The sequence below is a fragment of the Podarcis pityusensis genome, assembly GCF_964106645.2.
Source record: "Podarcis pityusensis genome assembly, chromosome: 6".
Lineage (NCBI taxonomy): Eukaryota > Metazoa > Chordata > Lepidosauria > Squamata > Lacertidae > Podarcis > Podarcis pityusensis.
In genome coordinates this window covers 32,899,517-32,919,846 of record NC_138030.1, presented here as the reverse complement: position 1 = coordinate 32,919,846, position 20,330 = coordinate 32,899,517, and the positions used below count along the sequence as shown (strand labels likewise).

At 39.6% G+C, this 20,330-nt stretch overlaps 1 protein-coding gene across 6 annotated transcripts in view; it reads left to right on the top strand.

Moving 5' to 3' along the window:
* PPP1R12B (protein phosphatase 1 regulatory subunit 12B) overlaps positions 1-20,330 on the top strand; it is a 113,079-nt gene that overhangs the window by 53,374 nt on the left and 39,375 nt on the right. For all 6 annotated transcript variants that reach the window (XM_081009803.1, XM_081009806.1, XM_081009805.1 and 3 more), the window contains 5 exons: positions 2,574-2,664; positions 3,523-3,714; positions 4,883-5,066; positions 5,980-6,092; positions 7,008-7,049. In XM_081009803.1, coding sequence (XP_080865929.1) covers positions 2,574-2,664; positions 3,523-3,714; positions 4,883-5,066; positions 5,980-6,092; positions 7,008-7,049 — 622 coding nt within the window. The remainder of the gene's footprint in view (positions 1-2,573; positions 2,665-3,522; positions 3,715-4,882; positions 5,067-5,979; positions 6,093-7,007; positions 7,050-20,330) is intronic.

The following is a 20,330-nucleotide window of genomic DNA, read 5'->3' as shown; positions in this document are numbered from 1 at the left end:
TTTTGAAATTTTAGAACACAGCAGGATTCCTTCTAACCCTAGACATGAATTCTAAATTTTAATTCCGTTTTGGTTATCTCAGTGTAAGACAGAGTTGCATAATTGTGGGTGGCTATGCCCAAATAAAACAGCTGATATAAATCAGGACTTCCGGGGTGGCGCCATCGGTAATGGCGGATTCCCTCTGATCTGGAGGGACTGGCTCCACGGAAAACGGGTCTGTTCCGCTACGGCGAAGCGGGGACCCTTTAAAAAATCACAGGCGGAGGAAGCCTGTGACCATGGGACTCGGTGGGCACCTTTCGCGCCCCCCCAATCCGTAAAGGAACCCAATTACGGGCTCCGGAGCGAAGAGGGGCTAGTGACGCGGTGCTGAGAGTCAATTGCTTCTTCCGTGGAGCGAAGCTTCACAGCCGTTGCTGGAGAGCGCTACCTTTTTCCTGGGACAATTTGGCTACAAAAACAACTGCCCGTGAGCAGATCAAATTTGGACAATTGGACTTTAAACAACGATCTGTGAGTAGAAGGGAAAATTGGATTAAGAAATTCTTCTTAATTTGGCACTGAAGCGGGAAGGTCTAAACAGGAAGTCAGCCTTCCGTTTCTTGTAGATAGATTAAAGCAAAGACATGGCAAACTAGAGTCTAGAAAATCGTTTGTAAAGGATCAACTTTCATCATCTAAAACTACTGAACCCCCTTCGGAAGCAGGAGAAGAGGGGGGATTTTTTCCGGATTGTTTAAATTTTCAGAAGAGTGTGTAAAGAAAAGTAATCTTCCACCGTCTTGAACCTGGGAGCGGGGTGTCAGGACAGACGTCTTTGGGAAGTTCATTGACTATGGACAAATGTTTTTGACAGATAGTTAAAAGAAGAGAAACATAGTGATTCCATTGTTCTCTTTCGCATTTTAAAGGAACAAATATTGACAAAATATCTGAAAAAGGAAACTTTGTTGTTAGATTTGCTGTTAAAAAAAAAAAGAAAAAAGAAAAGAGATGGATACAAATAAAAGTTCTTCCCCTAGAGGGAGCTTGTGAAACTGTTATTAAATTCGAACTGGGGAGCTTCGCAGCTGCAATAGATTAAGATCGTGGGAACAGACTTCTGACCTTGCATAACAATGTATTCAGAGGCTCTGGTGCGTGCTTTCTGCAAGACAAGTGCTCTATTGGAACAGTTACATGAGAAGACGGATTTGATGACTGTTGCGATTAGAAATTTTGGACAGGTAGTGGGTATCTATACAGAACCCACCCAGGAATCAAATCAGGAGTGTGCTCTGACAGATCAGATGAGGGAGGAGGTTGTTGTTGGACCTCGGGTGGCAGAGATGGAGGGAGCTGTGGCCCAGCAGGAACATGAGTTGTTGGATCTGACAAATGAACTTGGAAAAAGCCAGATTTGGAGAGATAAGAGTTTTGCTTGGTTTGGAGATGGGGGGCTGGATAGACCCCCCTATGCAGGGATGTATTGACTTTTCAAGTCTGGCAATGGGCCGTGAGGAGTTTGGGGCTGTGGGGGTCCTCAACTCTGGAGGGACCTTGAAACATGCTTTTAAATACTACATGGAGTTCAGTGTGGACTATGGAAAAGGGGCTGATCTGTCAAGAAGGGACAAAGATACTGTCAAGTTGGAGTTTCAACGAGCGAAAGGACCAGGAGACAAAGTAAAGTACAGGTATAAATATGAAGAAGATCTGCGGAAGGGACATGGAAGAGACTTAAGGGCCTCGGACATAAGATTACCAGGTTAATGAACTAGATGGATGGGATAGAAAGGACTGACAAAACCCGGGACCAGGAGGAAGAGACGTTGGATGAAGATTGGAAGAAAGTTTTAAATTTTTTTATTTAGGATTGTTTTGTAAAATTAATGAGTATTAGAAAAATGTTGGAACGAAATTATTTGGCTTTAGTAGAAATGTTAAAAAGAACTAGGCAAGAATATGTTATGGTTATGAGAAATTGGTATAAATAAGATTTAAGTTTTAAGTTTTAGGATTTTTTATAGTAAGATAAGGTTAAAATAGATTAAGGTAATTTAATGACAGAATATTATGAAAAATGGGAAGGATTTGCTGTGATAATTAATAACTAGAATACAAAAAAGGGAGGTGTGAGGAGGTCGATGAAATAAGGTAATGACAGTTAAGGATTTGGGAATAAAGGATTTGTTTTTAATTTTTTTTTTAAATGTTTTTTAAATTTTTGTGGCTTATGTGTTTTGTTTCTGTTTTTTGATTTTGATTTTTATCGATTTGTACTGTTTGTTTGATTGTTGTTTGTTTTTCCCTTGCTTCTTTTTTTCTTCTTATTCTTTTTGTTTTTTCTGTAACTTTAAAATGCTTAATAAATATCATTTTTAAAAAAAACAGCTGATATAAATCAGTCATCTTGAAATAACTTAGTTATAAGGTGGTATTGTTAGTAGGTTTCTTCTATGCATGTGGGCAACTTGGATACGTGAACAAAATAACCTATATGAAAAAGCATAAAATCTTAATTCGCATATATATATATATATATATATATATATATATATATATATATCCATTCTGTCCCTTTCTTTTAGGTCATATCTGACTCCTGTCCGGGATGAAGAAGCAGAATCTCTAAGAAAGGCACGGTCCAGGCAAGCTCGCCAGACTCGTAGATCTACACAGGTACGGAACAATAACTCTTTATGGCCTGTTAGATGTTGGGCTATTTAAAAAATAATTATATAAGTAGAATTATTTAATGCATGCTGTGAAGATGCCTAACACTTCCCTACTCACACTTCATTCCTGAGTTCTCCTTTTGAATGAAGTTGCATTATTTCTGGAAGACATCCAAGATCACACACCTGTGAATCTCCAAAGAAGGAATTACTTCCATATTATACATTTGAGAGATAAAAAAATTGGTCTGTGAAAGCTCTTGTAAAAGGAGATTATGATTTTTTTCCCCCTTAATGGAAGAATGCTCAAGGAAAGTGTTGTCCATGGGTAGCAATGTTACATTGTAATGTTCTCTCTTAAAAAAATCTCTGTACCTGCTATGCAATGACATTATCAACCACTGATGTTTGTGATTCTGTATTTATCATTTCTTCCTTCTTTTAAGCTGATTGATATATTAAAGTGGTGATTGCTAACTTTCATGCCACTGAGTCTGACCTATAATTAGAAATTGGCTGAGCTTGGGCTTTGTGGAAAAGGTAATGTAATTTGTGTTGAGGTGTGGATTCAGTGTAAGAGGTGTAATGTTAACAAATACAGTCATACATCATGTTGCGTCCGCTTCATGGTTAATTTTCAACTTGCGTCACATGGCAACCCGGAAGTACCGGAACTGTTACTTCTGGGTTTTGCCACTTGCGCGTGCGCAGAAGTGCTAAATCGCGCTGCGTGCGTGCACAGACGTGGCACTTCTAGATGCGAACGCTTCAAGCTGTGGACGTGCCTCTGGGATGGATTACGTCTGCAACTCGAGGTTCCACTGTATAGGTATAATAGACTTGACTTTCTCCCATTTCCCAGGGTGTAACACTTACAGATCTTCAGGAGGCAGAGAAAACCTTTAGCCGATCTCGGACAGAGCGGCCCGAACAGCCAAGTGAAAAATTGGAAAGAACTGAAGCAACTGAGGAAGACCGTGAGAGGCAGGCACAGACTTCAGCAAGGGAATCTGGGGAGACCCGCTCACGATGGAACAGAAACTTGGATGAAGAGGTGAGTAAAACAATTGTAGTAATGCCAAAGTTACAGGTTTGATCTCTGTATGAGACAGCTGCATATTCCTGCATTGCAGTGGGGGACTAGACAATCCTCAGAGTCCCTTCCAACTCTATGATTCTATGTCCAGCTACCTTTTTTCAAAATGTTTTTATGGCTTGAGATGAGCATCAGGTTTTTAATTATTCTGCTTTAAAGGTATTAGGAGAGATTGGATCCACTTTTTGAACATAAGCATCGTAGCTTTCAGTGTTGCTTTGCTTTCCACTTCACCATTCATTTACTGTATTATGCCCAACAGTAAGGAAAACCTATAAGTGAAAAGGAATACAAAGTGTAATGAGAAAAGCATGCTGAGTGTTCAAAATGAATATTTGTTCTTTCCAAATACTTGAACTGTAACTAATCAGAAAGCTGTATTATCAGTGTTGTTGTTTTATTAACACTTGGAGGGCATGTCTAGATGTCAGAACTTAATAAATGGCATTTTAAATAGTTTCCATACAGACTTTCAAGGGTTGTAATATTATTAAATGACAAACGATTTTCATCTTTGTCTACAACTGTGAGATGATACTACCTAATGCAGGTTCTCTGACCATACAGTCATTTTTTTCTTTTTCCCTTAATCCACAAGGCAATTTTTATGATACCTTTGGAGATGTGCTCATACCTGTAGGCTTTCAAATGGTTTCTCTTGCATTTAGATTGTAGGTATGGTTCTTGTTGGGCATGAATCAAACTAGGTTCGCTGAATTTGCTAATCCACGTCTAAACACATGTGGAATCATTCACAAGATTGGGATACATACAGATTTTGACCACAAGGTGACAGTACAAAGTTGTGTTGCAGTGGGGGGGAAGTGTCTTCACCCCTAGACACTAGATGATCTATGTTTTTCTGTCTCTGAAATCGTTATGAACAAAGATAGATTTTAAATCTTCTTTTTCACACTATCATTATTATAAGTAAAATAACCTTTGTCTCCTATCTCAAATGATCATTCTTGTTCTTTATAGCCACCCTAAATCAGAATGGAATGAACCTTTCTATAGTCTAACTCCATTAACAGAGTATGATTAAAGATTGAGGAGAAAACTTGTACTTTGCTAGCTGTTAATTATCTTCTTATTAAGTCATTAATTCTGTTCATTTGTCTTTCAGTCTGTTGGTCAACGATTGAGGGGCTCGGCGCAGCAAGACAAACCCACAAGCCCCATCTCTCCTTCATTAGCTCCTTATCTTTATTCAAGTTCTCACCTTCCCAGGACAAGTAGATCTGTATCTTCTGATTCTGTGAACCCATCAGACTTCCAAAGCACATCTGCTGCTGACATGGAGAAAAATGGTATTTACTATTGTAATTACAATATTGTACAAATCTTTTGAGTTTGTTTTTTCTACCAGATAGTGACTGTGTAATACTATACTTCATACTTGACCAAGAAAATCCAAGAATATCCAAGGAAAGCTTCTCCACTCTTAATATATAGTACAATATATTATAATATATAGTATTTGGACTGCTGAATCTTCTTTATCTGGGTTAACAAAGCCAGTATCAACTGCAGAGCGCCCGTGCTTCGGGCAGACATCCGCTGCCTAGGCTGCGGATAGCAGCCTGCTGCCCAGAGTGCGGGGCGCGTTGAAGCTGTGGCTGGGGGGGGTGTTTCTTTATTCCCCCCCCCCCCAAAAAAAACTAGGTGCGTCCTATGGGCCGGTGTGTCCTATACGGCGAAAAATACGGTACTCTGTGGAGAAGGAAAGTTTACAGTCTCTTTCACCCCCCCCGTCTTCTCCATTATTTTCTTCCCTCTCCCTCCCCCACTTCTCTTACCCCCTCATTGCCTACAACATAAATGTCTCAAATTGACTGTAATTGACGGGTATGAAAATATGATTTGAAAATAGAGACACCGGAATGTACTCTTGTTACTTATGGAAAATCTTTTAATAAAAACATTTTTTAAAAGCAATGAAATAACACCTCTAGGAGTTTGAGCCCCTCCTGAAGAATCACGTTAATCTCAGTTGAATGTTTCTTTGAGCTGATGGCTTCACATCGTATTAAAGTACATCTGCTTTAGGGAGGATCCACTGCTTGGTCTTTGAAATTAAAAAAAATAAATATAAATTATTAGGTGTTTACAATGGAAATCTCTATGTTGGGATTAATTTGCCTTAATTTGATAATGTTTCCATGGTATTGGTAAATCAGTTTACCTGGCTATTTATAGCTAAAACTATATTTCTTTGGACAGAATATGAAGATCAGGATTTGGATGACAGAACTTCAAACAAGCAGTCGGTTAGAGAGAGGAGGCGGCCGAAAGAGAGGCGAAGAGGCACAGGGATCTCTTTCTTTACAAAGGATGTAAGTAATGACATTTAGAAGACTTTTAGAAGACATCTGAAGGCAGCCCTGTTTAGGGAAGCTTTTAATGTTTGATGTATCATAGTATTTTAATATTCTTTTGGAAGCCGCCCAGAGTGGCTGGGGAAACCCAGCCAGATGGGCGGGGTATAAATAATAAATTATTATTATTATTATTATTATTATTATTCCTGGTGGAATTGAAGGAGGATGAAAAATTGACCAAGTTGCACATACCAGTTGCTAGGGAGGCAAAATCTAAACTGGAAGTGCAAGATCCAGCTGTGAAAATGAGAATACTGTTTCAATGCTATTTAAAATGTTAATGAGTCAGCAATCACTGTCCTGGCCCTCAAACTCCCAGCTTCTCTTCTGCTAAATATTTTAATGCTCAGATCAGTTCAGTACATAAGGCGCACAAAATGGCATACATTCTTTAAAAATGAAAGTGACCTTCAACAAATGCCCTCCAGTTGCATGGAGGCTGCTCATGAACCTGAAGTTTTGCTGTAACTCATGCGCTAACCATAGTTTATTGTGGTGTGAAGGCACTGTCAATATCTGAATTGACCCTGCTTGTAATATTTTTCAAATACTTTATTTCTTTCTTTTCTAAAAAACAAGTTACTTTTAGGGAACATGATTGCATCCCATGATGATGAAACTCACTGTTTTTTTGTTCTGTTTGACTGAAGCAGCAATTTATCTGGTGGTGCATGGTTTCAAGGATTAATTATTAGAAGCTTCCAAACTGTATAGTCTACTACTTTCTGTTAAGATATTTTGTATAGATAGATATCTTAAAGTACTGTGTCTTGCTACCTAAACCTTTCTTACTACAAATATATAGGAAACCAGTGCTTCATTTGAAATGTTCATGGTATGATTTCTTTTCCCCTCCTTTTGATTTCCTAGGATGATGAGATGGATGGTACTGAAGAAGTGAAAGAGGACAGGGTAAGTGAACGATCTAAAGCACATATGTGTATTTGTTTGTTCTTGTGAATCTTTGGCCACAGAATAGTTCTCAATTCATTTGCATTTTGAGAATACGTACGTGAAAGTGCACTTTGAAATGTTTTTCTGGAGTTTGTACCTGAATCTAGCAATAGGCCTAGTATTCTCTTCTTGTTGCATTATAATTAAAAGTAATAAAATTCTGTAGCTCTTTTCCTTGTTCATTGGACTGTAGGATATTTTTCAGTGTGTTCAGTGTGTCAAAAGCAAGAGAAAAGGTACTTACCGCATTTTTCACCCTATAGGACACACTTTTTCCCCTCCAAAAATGAAGGGGAAATGTGTGTGCTTCCTATGGGGCGAATGCAGGCTTTCGCTGAAGCCTGGAGAGCAAGAGGGGTCAGTGCGCACCAACCCCTCTCGCTCTCCAGGCTTCGCGCCGCTCTCCGCAAGCCTGGGGAGATTGACGCGACTCCCTATGCTTGCGGATAGCAGGCTGTTCTGGGGGCTGGGGTCGGGGGAAGCTCGGGCTAGCCCCGTGCCTGGGGGGGAAATAATTTTTTTTCCTTTATTTCCCCCCCCCCAAACAAAAACTAGGTGCGTCCTATGGGGTGGTGCGCCCTATGGGGCGAAAAATATGGTAGGTTTTTGCTAAAATTTGAGGTGCGCATTGACCACCAAGTTAGGTTTGAACCACAATTCAGTGCTTCAGAAATATGCAAGACTTGATCTGAAATGCTTTGGAGACTGACTGGTTGTGTCATAATCCAAATTCCAGTTTGGAAAAAGTGAAGCTTTGTGCCTCCCCTACTTACTAATAAGGGGAAATCACAAGATGGCTGTAACTTTCCCCCCTTTGATAGAATTTAGGGGTCCCCAAATTATTGTACAAATTCTGCCTGCCTCTTTTATAGTCTGTCAGTCTCATTATGCTTTCTTTCAGCAGCATTATAGGCAAGCATGTTCTTTTCTACAAAATCACTGGCAGAGGGCCATTCTCCACTTAAGCCAGGCCCATCCACATCAGTGGTAGAGATAACATTCCCTGAGCAACATGTGAGAAAGAAATGCAAACTTTCCCTAGGCAAAAGAGCAGATGACTCATTCTTGATCATACAGCTAAATTTTGCACAGCATTATTTAATGTTACGGTAGATGAAACAATTGCTCACCTAGGTAACAGGTTTAAGCAAATGTTGCAGTTGAAGGAAAAGTATGAATTGATAGTTGATGTTAAATATTTGGCTAAAATGGAAGATGATAACATTGGAAAGGACTCCAAAGAAGTATCTTTGCTCCTTGAGAGAGAGAGAATGATTCAGCAGAGTTGCTGTCTCAGATCATGAATTTTTTTTGTTATATAATCAATCTCTAGAAAAATGCACAGCTTCATAAGTGTAATATTCAAGGTATTTATATCTATTTGTGTGTAGTACTTCACATTACTCTCACTTTACTTGTACCTGCTGTGTTTAGTGAGAGGACAGTTTCAAAGTTGGAATTGATAAAAATTATCTGTGCTCTTTTGTGTCACAAGATCACTTAGTAGTGCTTACGGTTCTTGGCCTCATCTGCCTGGACTGCCATTAATCCATTTGGCTATAGTCACACATGGTTTTGTTCATGAACATCCATGATGGCGTTTCATCAGACCATCACGACATCATTGACAAAAATCTCATAGGCTGCTGCAGCCAACCACATTAAATGGAAGGATGGGCACAATGAGGCCGTCACGGCAAAGGATATGGAAGCTGTTGCAGGGAATAGTATCAAAGCAGTGCAAATGTATTAAGAAGAAGTGCCTGAAATGCAGGGGCACTTTTGGAAAGTTATCCGATGTCATATTTTCATAAGTACTGCTGGCTCTGCCAAAAATGATTTTGATAAGATTTAATGATTTAGGACATCACTGAATGACCAAATCACATAGCAGAATTGCCACTAGAGGGAGCATGTTCTGCGCTATCAAAGTATGAAGTGAGAAACTAATAACTTTATGTAAGAACTTCCAGAAAGAGGAATTGGGATTCTTAATAAATTTGGACTGAAAATTGCTTCTCTTAAAACAAATAATAGTGCAGCATTTCTTCCTTCAAATAGGCTTGTCAAAGATATTTGATGTTAGAAGTGAGATAAATAAACAACAGTTGAGTAGTCTTGCTGAAATTTTTTTTTTTGGTTGGGACTCATTTTGAATTTTTTCCTCTAACTGTAATAATTTGGCCAGATGTTGATCTTGTGTGAACCTCACATGGAATTATATGTACTGTTAGAAGCCTGCCAGATGGACAGAAAGCTAAGTACTAGCACATGCTCAGAAGCTGGCTTGATTTGAGGGTGGTTTGTGTGTGTGTAAAAAAATGCTACTATGAGGCTGTTATGAAAAGTAAATCTAACTTAATCTATTAAAGGTAAACACACTAAAAATGTAAATCTGTAACAGCTTGTTTCAAAAATGTGGAAAAGTTGTACATGTGAACATCTGCTTGTGCAATGCTTGATACAATCCAGTTTATAATTCTGTGGTTGCAACAGGTGACATAAAAATTGTAGAGCATCCATCTGCTAAAGCAGGGATGGGGAACGTTCATCCTCAAAATATTGTTTGTACTCTAGTTCCCAGCATTCCTGACCATTAGCCATGCTAACATGGACTGATGGGAGTGGGAGGCAAGCAGTCTGTGGAGGGTTACACGTTTCCTGTACTTGCAGTAAAGAACATGCTAGGAATACAAACTGAAACTGGATGTGTTTGGAAATTATGTAGTTGGAATTCACCTGTCCTGTGGCGTGAGTTGCTGATCACCTGATTGGTTCAAATTCACGATCTTAAATTTGTTGGTGTTTTTCTAGTTCTTTTTGAGAATTCAGTGAAATATATATGCTAATATTTCAGCTTTAAAGGTGAGTTGCAGGCTTGTGCTGATCTCTTGTATATTTAACACTTGCTTTGTTACAAAAGTGCTACACCTTCTGTTCTCATCATACACTAACAGTTCAGCGGAAAGTTTCCCCACCAAATCACACTGCTACTCCTACAGACCTTCTATAAAATCTTCCATTCATTTCTCTGCTTTACCGTCATGGTGTTCTCCAAGAGCAAAGTCTTTTATGTCTGCCTGCAATAGCTTTTTGTTTTCTGGGATCAGACTGCCTAATATGGTGAGGTATGCCCCAGTCAGACACTGCTACAAGTTCCTTTGAAGCAATGGAGTTTGCTTGGTAGTAATGTTAGGTGAGCCTCTAGCAGACTAATATGGAAGAGCAACAAATAGTGAACAGTAACATGTTGTGCTTTTAACTATTTTTGTAAATAGAACAGTTGTGATGCACAATTCCTTTTTTGGGAATCCAAAGAGCATTGCCAGAAGGGCATTTTTCTTGTTATTTTATTTCCTAGCAGAGAGGCTGTATAGCACTTGGAAAGCTTTCATCCTGGCTTATGTCCATTGCAGTGTGGGAGAAAAGGCAACTTTTAGATTATGATAAAATAAAACATTTAATTATGAAAAATGTTGGGGACATAACTTTGAATTACTAGCTTTCTAATAAAGAACCCTGTGCTCAGAAGTGGATTGTAGACCTGTTTCCCCTGCAGTAAACACAGTTGGCAGGATATCAGACTAGTAAGAAGTGAGGACAAAAATGACAGAAAATTTATTGAAGTTGGGATCTATAGCAGTCCTAAACAGAAAGCCATTTATGTATTTAAGTGTAATTTAGGACTCGTGATCAACCAGAATATGAGGAGCACAATAAATTAGAATTCTGATATACGGGATCTTTTTTTTCCTTTACACTATTATTTCATATGTGTGTACCTAAGTACATTCCCATATTTTGTTCAAGCTTATGCTCACTCATAGGTGTAGGAAGTAAGTCTTCCATGCTATTTTGCAATCATCCTGATGCTGAACTTTAAAGCCAAAAATAAAGCTAAGTGGCACCTGGCTAGTTCTGTTTAAAGGCACCTATCATTTTGGGGCAGAATGTTATTGTAAAAATTGCACACAAGTCTAAAAGTATGTCATATAAAGTAAGGTTGTGTTGGTCTTCATTGCTGCCTGTGAATAAATTATAACTTAAACTTAGAATTGCTGTTGCTGAACCCTTTCCTATCCGGCTTATTACAGTTGGATGGGAATTCAAGTCCAAATGATGGATGGGAAACAGATAAAAGATGGTCCAGTTAATGTTTCCAAACATAATTTGTGGAAGTTGGGCGAGCCTTCTCTACCTCAGACATTCAACCTGATGTACTGTGTCAGACTAATAGCCTCTGTAGCCCAGTCTATGTTCTTGGATGGTGGCCAGTACTGTGCAAAGCATTTCAAAGTGTTCAGTAGCTGCAAGTCTATGGTGGAGTGGTTTGTCTCCTATAAACAAGGCTACTTAAGTCTGTCCTGAGTAGCATTGTATGTCTTGGGGAAAATTAACTGCAAATGAGAGGGAAATCATTTATCCATTTATTTTAATTTTAAGGGGAATAATGAAATTAGGCTAAGCCTACTGATGAAATAGGGACGCGGGTGGTGCTGTGGGCTAAATCACAGAGCCTAGGACTTACCGATCAGAAAGTCGGCGGTTCGAATCCCCGTGACGGGGTGAGGGCCCGTTGTTCAGTCTCTGCTCCTGCCAACCTAGCAGTTCAAAAGCACGTCAAAGTGCAAGTAGATAAATAGGTAGCGGGAAGGTAAACGGCGTTTCCGTGCGCTGCTCTGGTTCACCAGAAGCGGCTTAGTCATGCTGGCCACATGACCGGGAAGCTGTACGCCGGCTCCCTCGGCCAATAAAGCGAGATGAGCACCGCAACCCCAGAGTCGGTCACGACTGGACCTAACGGTCAGGGGTCCCTTTACCTTTACTGATGAAATGTTTCTTTTCATATTATTATTTTTTTTTTAAAGTAGAAATCATGAGACCATAATGTTTTTAGAAACTTCCTGTGAATGAAACCTATGCTTTCTAAATTACAGTATTTCAGAGTTGAATGTTGCCTTGCTTTGAATATAGTCATTCCTCTCTTTTGTGTGGACCAGGCATCCCCAACCTTTGGACCTCCAGATGTTTTGGACTACAATAACCATCATCCCTGACCACTGATCCTGTTAGCTAGGGATCATGGGAGTTGTAAGCCAAAACATCTGGAGGGCCACAGGTTGGGGATGCCTGGTGTAGACTATTGGGCAGCAGGGTGGGCCACACCCCAACAACAGTCCCACTTTGTCCCTAGTGTCCAACACCAGGCACAAACCCTTAAAAGCAGTATCTAACCTGATGGGAAGCCTGAAAAGGGAATGCTTCTAGACCATTGTGATATTTCCCCAGAGCTCAAATGTATGTTGATGTTGTACTAGTTAACCTGGAGGTCAAAGGTGGAAGATACCAACTCCATCTTATTTATCCTCCAAAGGCTCAGTGACACAGACCAGGTATATGCCGTATGTTGAGCATATACCCATAAAATAAAGTATGCAATGAAACAAGTCTATCAGTTGAATGGTATGAAAGTTCACTCCTTTTCATTAGCACTGCAGTGAAGTAGAAGTGTGTGAAGTTTTATAGAATAGCACAGCTCTTCTTGAAAGGACCCCCCCCCCCCCAAAAAGAGTATAATTGTAAAAGAGAAAATGCAGGTGTGGTATGAGCTGCCCTATTGAGAATGGAAATAACTATCAACAGCAGCTGTCTCTCTATTAAGTATGAATCAGTTAATCATTAGGAAGTTGATGGGAGTTTGGCTGCTTTTCAGGATTTTAATACAATAGACATTAATTAGTATTTAGTACAATAGACATTTCATCCCTAACTCATGAGAGTCAAATAATTTACATACATACCTGCCCACACATCCAGCCTGCTGTTCCAGAACTGATGTGTAGGAATTGCAGCCTGTACCAGAGGAAGTTGCAGTACCTTCTCAGTAGTCATGCCTACCCCGTGGAATGCTCAAAGATGTTAAAGAGATAAATAATTATATGACCTTCCGTAGACATCTGAAGGAAGCCCTGTATCAGGACGCTTTTAATGTGTGATGTTCTGTTGTGTTGTTGCTGTTGTTCTGTTTCTAAATATCATTTTGGAAGCCACCCAGAGTTGCTGGGGCAACCCAGTCAGATGGGCTAGGTACAAAAAATAAATTATTGCCATATTATTATTATATACCAGTCCACGTATATAGTTTAGAATAGCTACAAAGTGCCATCATGAATCCGACAATCTTGTACTGATTACTGAATTCAAACTACCATGTGGACATTCTACCAAGACGCCTCTCATTGTCTTTCAGGCCCCAAGAATACAGTGTGGTGATGCAACTACTTTTAGTAAAGACTACAGCATCACAAATGGATTGGCAGGGATTTCAGCCCACTTGGCTTGCAGAGCACCAAATTCATAACATAATCCAATGACTAACCTGTAAAAAAAAGGTTAGTCCACATTGCTGGGTGTCACATCTGGTTTCCTTGCTGCCACACACTTCACACACTGTGCAGAAATGTGTTTAGCTTGAAGTTGTTTGCAATAGTGATGTTCAGATTTGATGCTGACTCCTATTTATCTGGACTACTGTAAATTACACCCAATTCTGTGCATGCTTTTTGGTCCGCAAAGTTCCACTGTATTCACTGTGACATTCTTCCTCATAAGACTGCATAGGATGGCATTCTTAGTTACTTCAGTAGTTTACATGGTTATAAATTAGAACCTTATATTCTGCCTGTGTTTAAGTGATGGCTATTTATCAGAAAGCAATTCTGGAACTAGAGGAAAGCATATCCCTCTTACTAAAACAACATGGTGTGTTCTGGTATTTGACTTATAGGAAGCACCTGCTTTGTATTCTCATTATTTCTGAAGTAATACTGTAAAATTTACTCCTTTTTCTTTACTTTGTTCTTGGTTCTTTTGTTTTAATAGATTTGTTTTTAGATGAATCTCCTCACAGTATACCAATGCTCTATAATCATGGTCTTTAGTCCCTGTCCCCCCATAAAGGGGTCAATTTTTACTATAATTTGCTATATATGTGTATAACTTGGGGTGGGGGTGCAGTAATGTGCTGGCCCTCTGTAGAATCTATTTTTTGACCTCAAACCCAGGAAATTGCTAATCCTTTCTATAAACAGATTACTGTTTTTAGTACATGCACATTCTGTTCCTCTTTAGCCACTCACATTTAAAAGAAATGGCTGTTTCTAAAAGTTGCCGTCTTTAAGTATGATCAAACTTGCACATGCGCCCAAGTAGGGGGTTTTATTGGAGATGAATGAGAATATGTTCTCTGGGTTACCATCTTTTGCTTCTTCTTTCTTACCAGCTTTATAGATGAACTGAGCAAGAACTATGGTCTGAGGCTATCTTTTAGATATGGAAGATTAGCTGGCTTTGTAGCAGGCCATATGAACTTTTGGACCCAGTACTTTGTTCAACAACGATGAAGGAGATTACCTTTAATGATTTATTGTATAGTAGCTGATCAAGAAAGATCTCTGAATTACAGCTGGATTCTTCTGTATTTAATTGCTATGTGGGATCTTCTACTCTAATCCCTTTATTTCCAGGACTTGAGAACCTACTACATGGCAATAAATCAGCACTCAGTACATTGCAGGCAAAGGGCTTTGCTTGTCTTCCTTTTATGGGAAATCACTGCAGTGTTTTTCATCATGTTTATATCTCAGCCTAGTGCCAATTCCCCCCTCCAAAAAATGTTTTACAGTCTCTCTTACAGGACATGAGCTTGCCGTCATACATTAGAATCAAAGACATTATCCCTGTCATAATCAGGCTTGTGCTTATAACAGTAAAGCAGAATGATAGATTACATGTGGGACCTGCCACATAGTGCTGCACTGTGGAGTGATCCTGTTGAGGGTTCCAATCAGCCACGACCTCTTTCAGAATGCAGTACTCCATTCCATTCTCCTGCTTCCTTTATTTCCTGTTTTTTCTTCCCTCCATCAGCCGGCCATCATTTTGTGGCCACTAAGCATGCTCAGCCCTCTTTGGAATTCCCCCACAAGCCTGCTGAAAGCCTCCCTTTTTGAATGCCTAAACATCCACATTCATCCCTGAACTTCTGCCACAAAATGTTTTTAAAATAAGTAGTTGCTTTTTGTGGAAACTACCAAATATTTTGACAGTGTTGTTTGCATTTGTAATCAAAATGCATGTAGCTGACCTTTGTTCTAGCTGAGGCCAAGTATAGGAACAAGTCAGTTCAGTTCATGCGATGTTTCTTGTCATAAGGGTTTTCCTATGACTGAGGCAGTCTGAGATTTGATGAAATATTTGCATAGGGCTATCTAGCACTTTACTATCATTTTATTTAAAAGTAAGAAGCAATGCTAAAAGTACTTTTTCTGTATTGACTTGAAATGTTTGTGGATAGGATAGAGTTCTGAAACTCTTACACAATCTACATAGTGTGGAATACCTTGTAGTACCATGTGATGAACAATAACAGGGTTGCCAACTTTTGGGGGCCAGTGGGCATACTTGGAATTTTGATAAAGTGCCGTAGAATTTTGAAAAAGCTGCTTACCAGAGTGATAGCACATAATGACTGTCCCATCTAAAAGAAAAAGAGAAAGAGAAAGCACCACAAGATGGTGCAGGCAGGCTCCCCATAGCAGTCCCACATCAGTGGAGAAGAGACTACATCAGCTACCATTACACTCACAGAGAGATGCCCTTTTTACCTTTCCTCTGTTCAGAATGGATGGTATCGATCATGGTGTCTAATGAAATGCGAGCATGTTTAAAGGGGCTTGTTCAATGTAGTTGACATCAAGCCAGCGCAAAGGGAAACTGAGCAGGAGTCTGGTGCATTGTGAATTTTTATGGGATATTTCCTGAGACCTTTTGTGAGTACCATAGGAGGTGTTGGCTGGCGCACTGGTGCCTGTAAGTGATGTGTTGGTGACCCCTGTACATAAGCTATTTTAACTTCAATTATCCTGCTTGGATCCCAGAGAAGAACCAGTGTTTCATTTGGGGAATATAAGTAACAGCACTCTCTAAAATTAAGCTATAGCTCTGAACTAAAAGTTCAGATTCAGGGAAAGAGAGTACAAAGAGATGAAAACAACCCCATAGAATTAGAGGGGAAGGGTTATATATTCACAACCCAGAGGCTATAAGGATCTAGCACATAATTAATCTCGATACAGTATGCAAGCATGTAGATTGTTTAGGTAGTGCAGAGAAAAAACAGAATAGAAAGACTTTGTTACTAAATCTACCTCCTTCCATGTTAAATTTTAGTAGAGATGCTGCTGCTAATAATAATAATAATAATAATAATAATAATAATAGTAATAATAATAATATTTATTACTTGCACTCCGCCCTTCCAACTGGATAGATGGGCACTAGAATGAAGGAAATCAGCTATAGAGTTAGAGAGTTATTGCATTGGAAAGACAATGGGGAAAAGGTGGGAGTCCGTGCTTTTTTAGGATGATGTATTTTAAAGCTGTGGGACGCGGGTGGCGCCTTGGGTTAAACCACAGAGTCTAGGACTTGCCGATCAGAAGGTCGGCGGTTCGAATCCCTGCGACGGGGTGAGCTCCTGTTGCATGGTCCCTGCTCCTGCCAACCTAGCAGTTCGAAAGCACATCAAAGTGCAAGTAGATAAATAGGTACCGCTCCGGCGGGAAGGTAAACGGCGCTTCCGTGTGCTGCTCTGGTTCGCCAGAAGTGGCTTAGTCATGCTGGCCACATGACCCGGAAGCTGTACACCGGCTCCCTCGGCCAATAAAGCGAGATGAGCACTGCAACCCCAGAGTCGGTCACGACTGGACCTAATGGTCAGGGGTCCCTTTACCTTTACCTATTTTAAAGCTATGGGAAAGGAAGTTGTGAGTGTGAGGTAGCTCATATCCCATAGTTAGTTTAGCTGACACTTTGGACATCAAGAAGAAAATGATTAAGATTGTCAGGTGGAATAACCAGCATTAACATATCTTATACACATGGTTTAGGTTTCTTGACCTAGCTTAAAAATAGCTTAAAAGCAGAATTATAAGCAGTCTTCCTTGCCCCTTTCTCCCACTGGCAATATAAGACACAACTATTCTGGGGGAGAAAATCATGAGAGGAAGGAGGGGCGGCAAAAATGCTATCACATGCCTGCTCCTGTTATAGTTGTGAGCAGGGATGCTGGTGAAGTTTCTGAGTGCAGCTGTGGGAACTCCTAAAAGCTCACCATAGGTACTTTAATATGACCTCGTCATGATAGAAGAGCCCTGATGAAATTTTTCACTGGCTCAGATTAAAATTTCTAGCTCTACATGCCTATCTGTTCTACCCTCCCCACCATTCTGTGATTCCCAGCACACACCCCTCTCGTCTTTTTAAGCAGCGGCAGAGGTGAGTAACAAGTTATAGAAAAGGAAAGGGATTTTGTTTCCCTCCCTCCCCTCCAGGTTCTGATGCAATTGCAGATGGAATCTTTCTGGAAGTAATCTTTCTGAGCCTCTCAGATATTAGAAAAATATAGTCGTATCTTTCCCCCCAGAAGACATTAAATCAGCTCTAAGTTAATTCAAGGCAAGTTTCAGATAGCTTGCCGTCTTTAGTTGGGCTCCTCTTTGGGGACTCTTGTCAAAAAGTGGGTTATAATAATAATTTAGCAATGCCTCTGATGAATCCACTTTTTAAAAGCTTCATATCTTCTGTCTAACTTATGCCACCCATATTATGTTCTTACAGGACTAATGTGTGGCTATGCAAGTTTACAGGAAGTACCTTCTGTAGGCTTGGGCACTGGACCTGGTAAATGAGACATAACTAGTGTTTGATGCCTTATTAGTAATAAGATTATACGCAGTCACAATGTTTATGTTCCTCCTAGTGATTTGGCATTCCTACTCGGATCACTGAAAGGAAGCACGTGGAATTGTGAGTGTTGTTGGCCCAGTTACTTCAAGTGGTGGTAAAGCTGCTACTGTGGAAGAGTAGCAGTCAACATCACACAGTTCATAACTATGGGTAGGCTGATAGATTGGGGAAAGGTTTAGGTTTGTAGTAGTTGGGTTGTAACCAGTGAAATTAGTGAGAAGGATGGTCTAGTAAGTTTTATGGGTGATACTGATTTCACAAAGTTTAAGAAGCTCTAGATTGATTTCAGTTCCTTTTTGTCTACATTGTTTTCAGTTCCTTTCTGTTTAAAATACCAACTGCTCAAAAGTTTCGGACTTTAATTGACAACATGTAGCAGCCTAAAACTGAACACTGGCATTAAAGGTTCAGTGTGTTCTAAATTATGCTATCTATTAGCTGTACTTCGTCTTTAAACACACAGCTCTCCTCCCTGCTACCCCGCCCCAGCTCTTTCTAGCAGAGTCTAGCCACTGCTGATTATGAATCACTCCATTGTTCTTGGTATATTGACATAATGTTAGAAAAAAGAAGTGGTGTGTGGAATTTGGAGATCCTTAACTCCACTTTGATGTCAAGCTGGGCTACCTTCAAGTTCTTTTGTATTCTGATACGACCTCTCTTGTCATGAGGTAGGCTACTTGAATAATTTTGTTTGGGAACACAAGCAATCATGGAAGAAAAAGCAGAAGTACAAGATATTTAAAGAAATGAATTAAGGTTGTTTTGAGATATGAGCCAATTATGCAAATAGGCATATTGGCAGTAAAGGGTTGCTTCATATGTATAAGAGACTAAAAGTAATGTGTGTGCTTATTCTTATATTCTAACTCATTGCAAGAAGCTTTGCCTAAGAAAATAGGATTTAAAGCATCTGCTGTTCCCTTTTGCATCTTCAGCTGACTTGCTAATTCGTAGAAATTGTACTTGAATATGATAGTTGCTCTACTAGTTTCTTAATCAGGTTTGGCAAAACTAAATCTTATCAGTTATCTGATTACTCTTTTCACACACACCTCCTTCAGCTGCAGTGTAATAAAAGGTTTTGCCTAAACATATTTATTCCTACCTTACTGTGGAACTTGAACTTGAACCTAAATTTCAGTCCCTTAACTAATCACATAAATTAGATTTTACATAATTCTGTAATGCAGAGCCAGGCATTTATACTCGGAAGAATACACAGTAAGTTATCATTGTTAGCCAACATCCCTCTTGCATATTTTCCCAGTTAAGTGCCTGTATGAATATTTGTTAAGCACAGTCATTATAATGCTAAGTGATATTTTCCTGTTCTCAATTGTATTTTGACTTGGAGATTATTCAAGTGTTCTGAGAACTAAATAATTATCCCTGGTATTCTTGAGTGATAATTTGCTAAAGGCAAACTTTATTTTAGGTTTGCTTTTGAATGCTGTTGGAATCCGAAAGAATAGTGCATAGATTGTGTATGAGATACAAAATGTATCACACCCAAACCTATTTAGCATTAGCTTTACAGCTTGTACTAATTAGCTGTTCAGTGTACTTGTTATACATTCAGCACAAGTGAACCCAATGTATGATAGAGTTAAAAGGAAATTAGAGTTTGTTTGGGGACACCTATCTAGCAACATGTTCATTTTTACTTAGAATTCAAACTTTTAAGAGATTTTTAACTTTCTTCTCCACAATTTTTGACTGCCTGGCAGTGGCCTAAAATGTGGAAAAAAAAACAAAAAAACACCTTGCTAAAGAAGAAGCCCTAAATCACCCAAACATGCTAGAAAAACTAGTGGCTGGAACTTAGACCTTGCAAGCAAGCTGACTGAATTGTGCTCTGACCTCATACTTCGAAGCCATCTGGGCTTTAGGAACTTTCAGCTTTCTTTCTCCTACAAGTAGCAGCCCAAATCCCAAGTTGAAAGTGAATCTATGCCTTTGGCCTCCCTCCAGCATTCCTCACTGAGCAAGTAAGGATTTGGAATGTCAGAAAATAGCAAGAGGGGAGGGTAGATAGAAGTGTGTGAAGGCGTTCCTAACTTGGAGCATGGAACAAAACACAGTTTCATCTGGACTGCCCCTTTCTGTAGCAGCATTTGTTCCTTATTTGTACTTTCTCCCTAATGATGCAGCCCTGCTCCAGCAACAGAGATCTGCCTCGACAAGGCTGTGGATTTAAAAACTTTTCTGCTAAGGCGTCTTCCTAGCTGGATAAACTAGTAATCTTTAGACTTTTGCCAATTTTGTTACCGGATTTCGTGCCATCATCTGTTGTTTGGAAATAGTCTGGCTTAGCTGCGTGAAAGCTCTGAATAGCAGAAAATCTTTTGGAAGACCTGAAGGCAGGTTTCAGACCTGACAGTGACATGCTCTAGCACTGTCCTCTGCCAGCAGAAGCTCCTGGGGGTC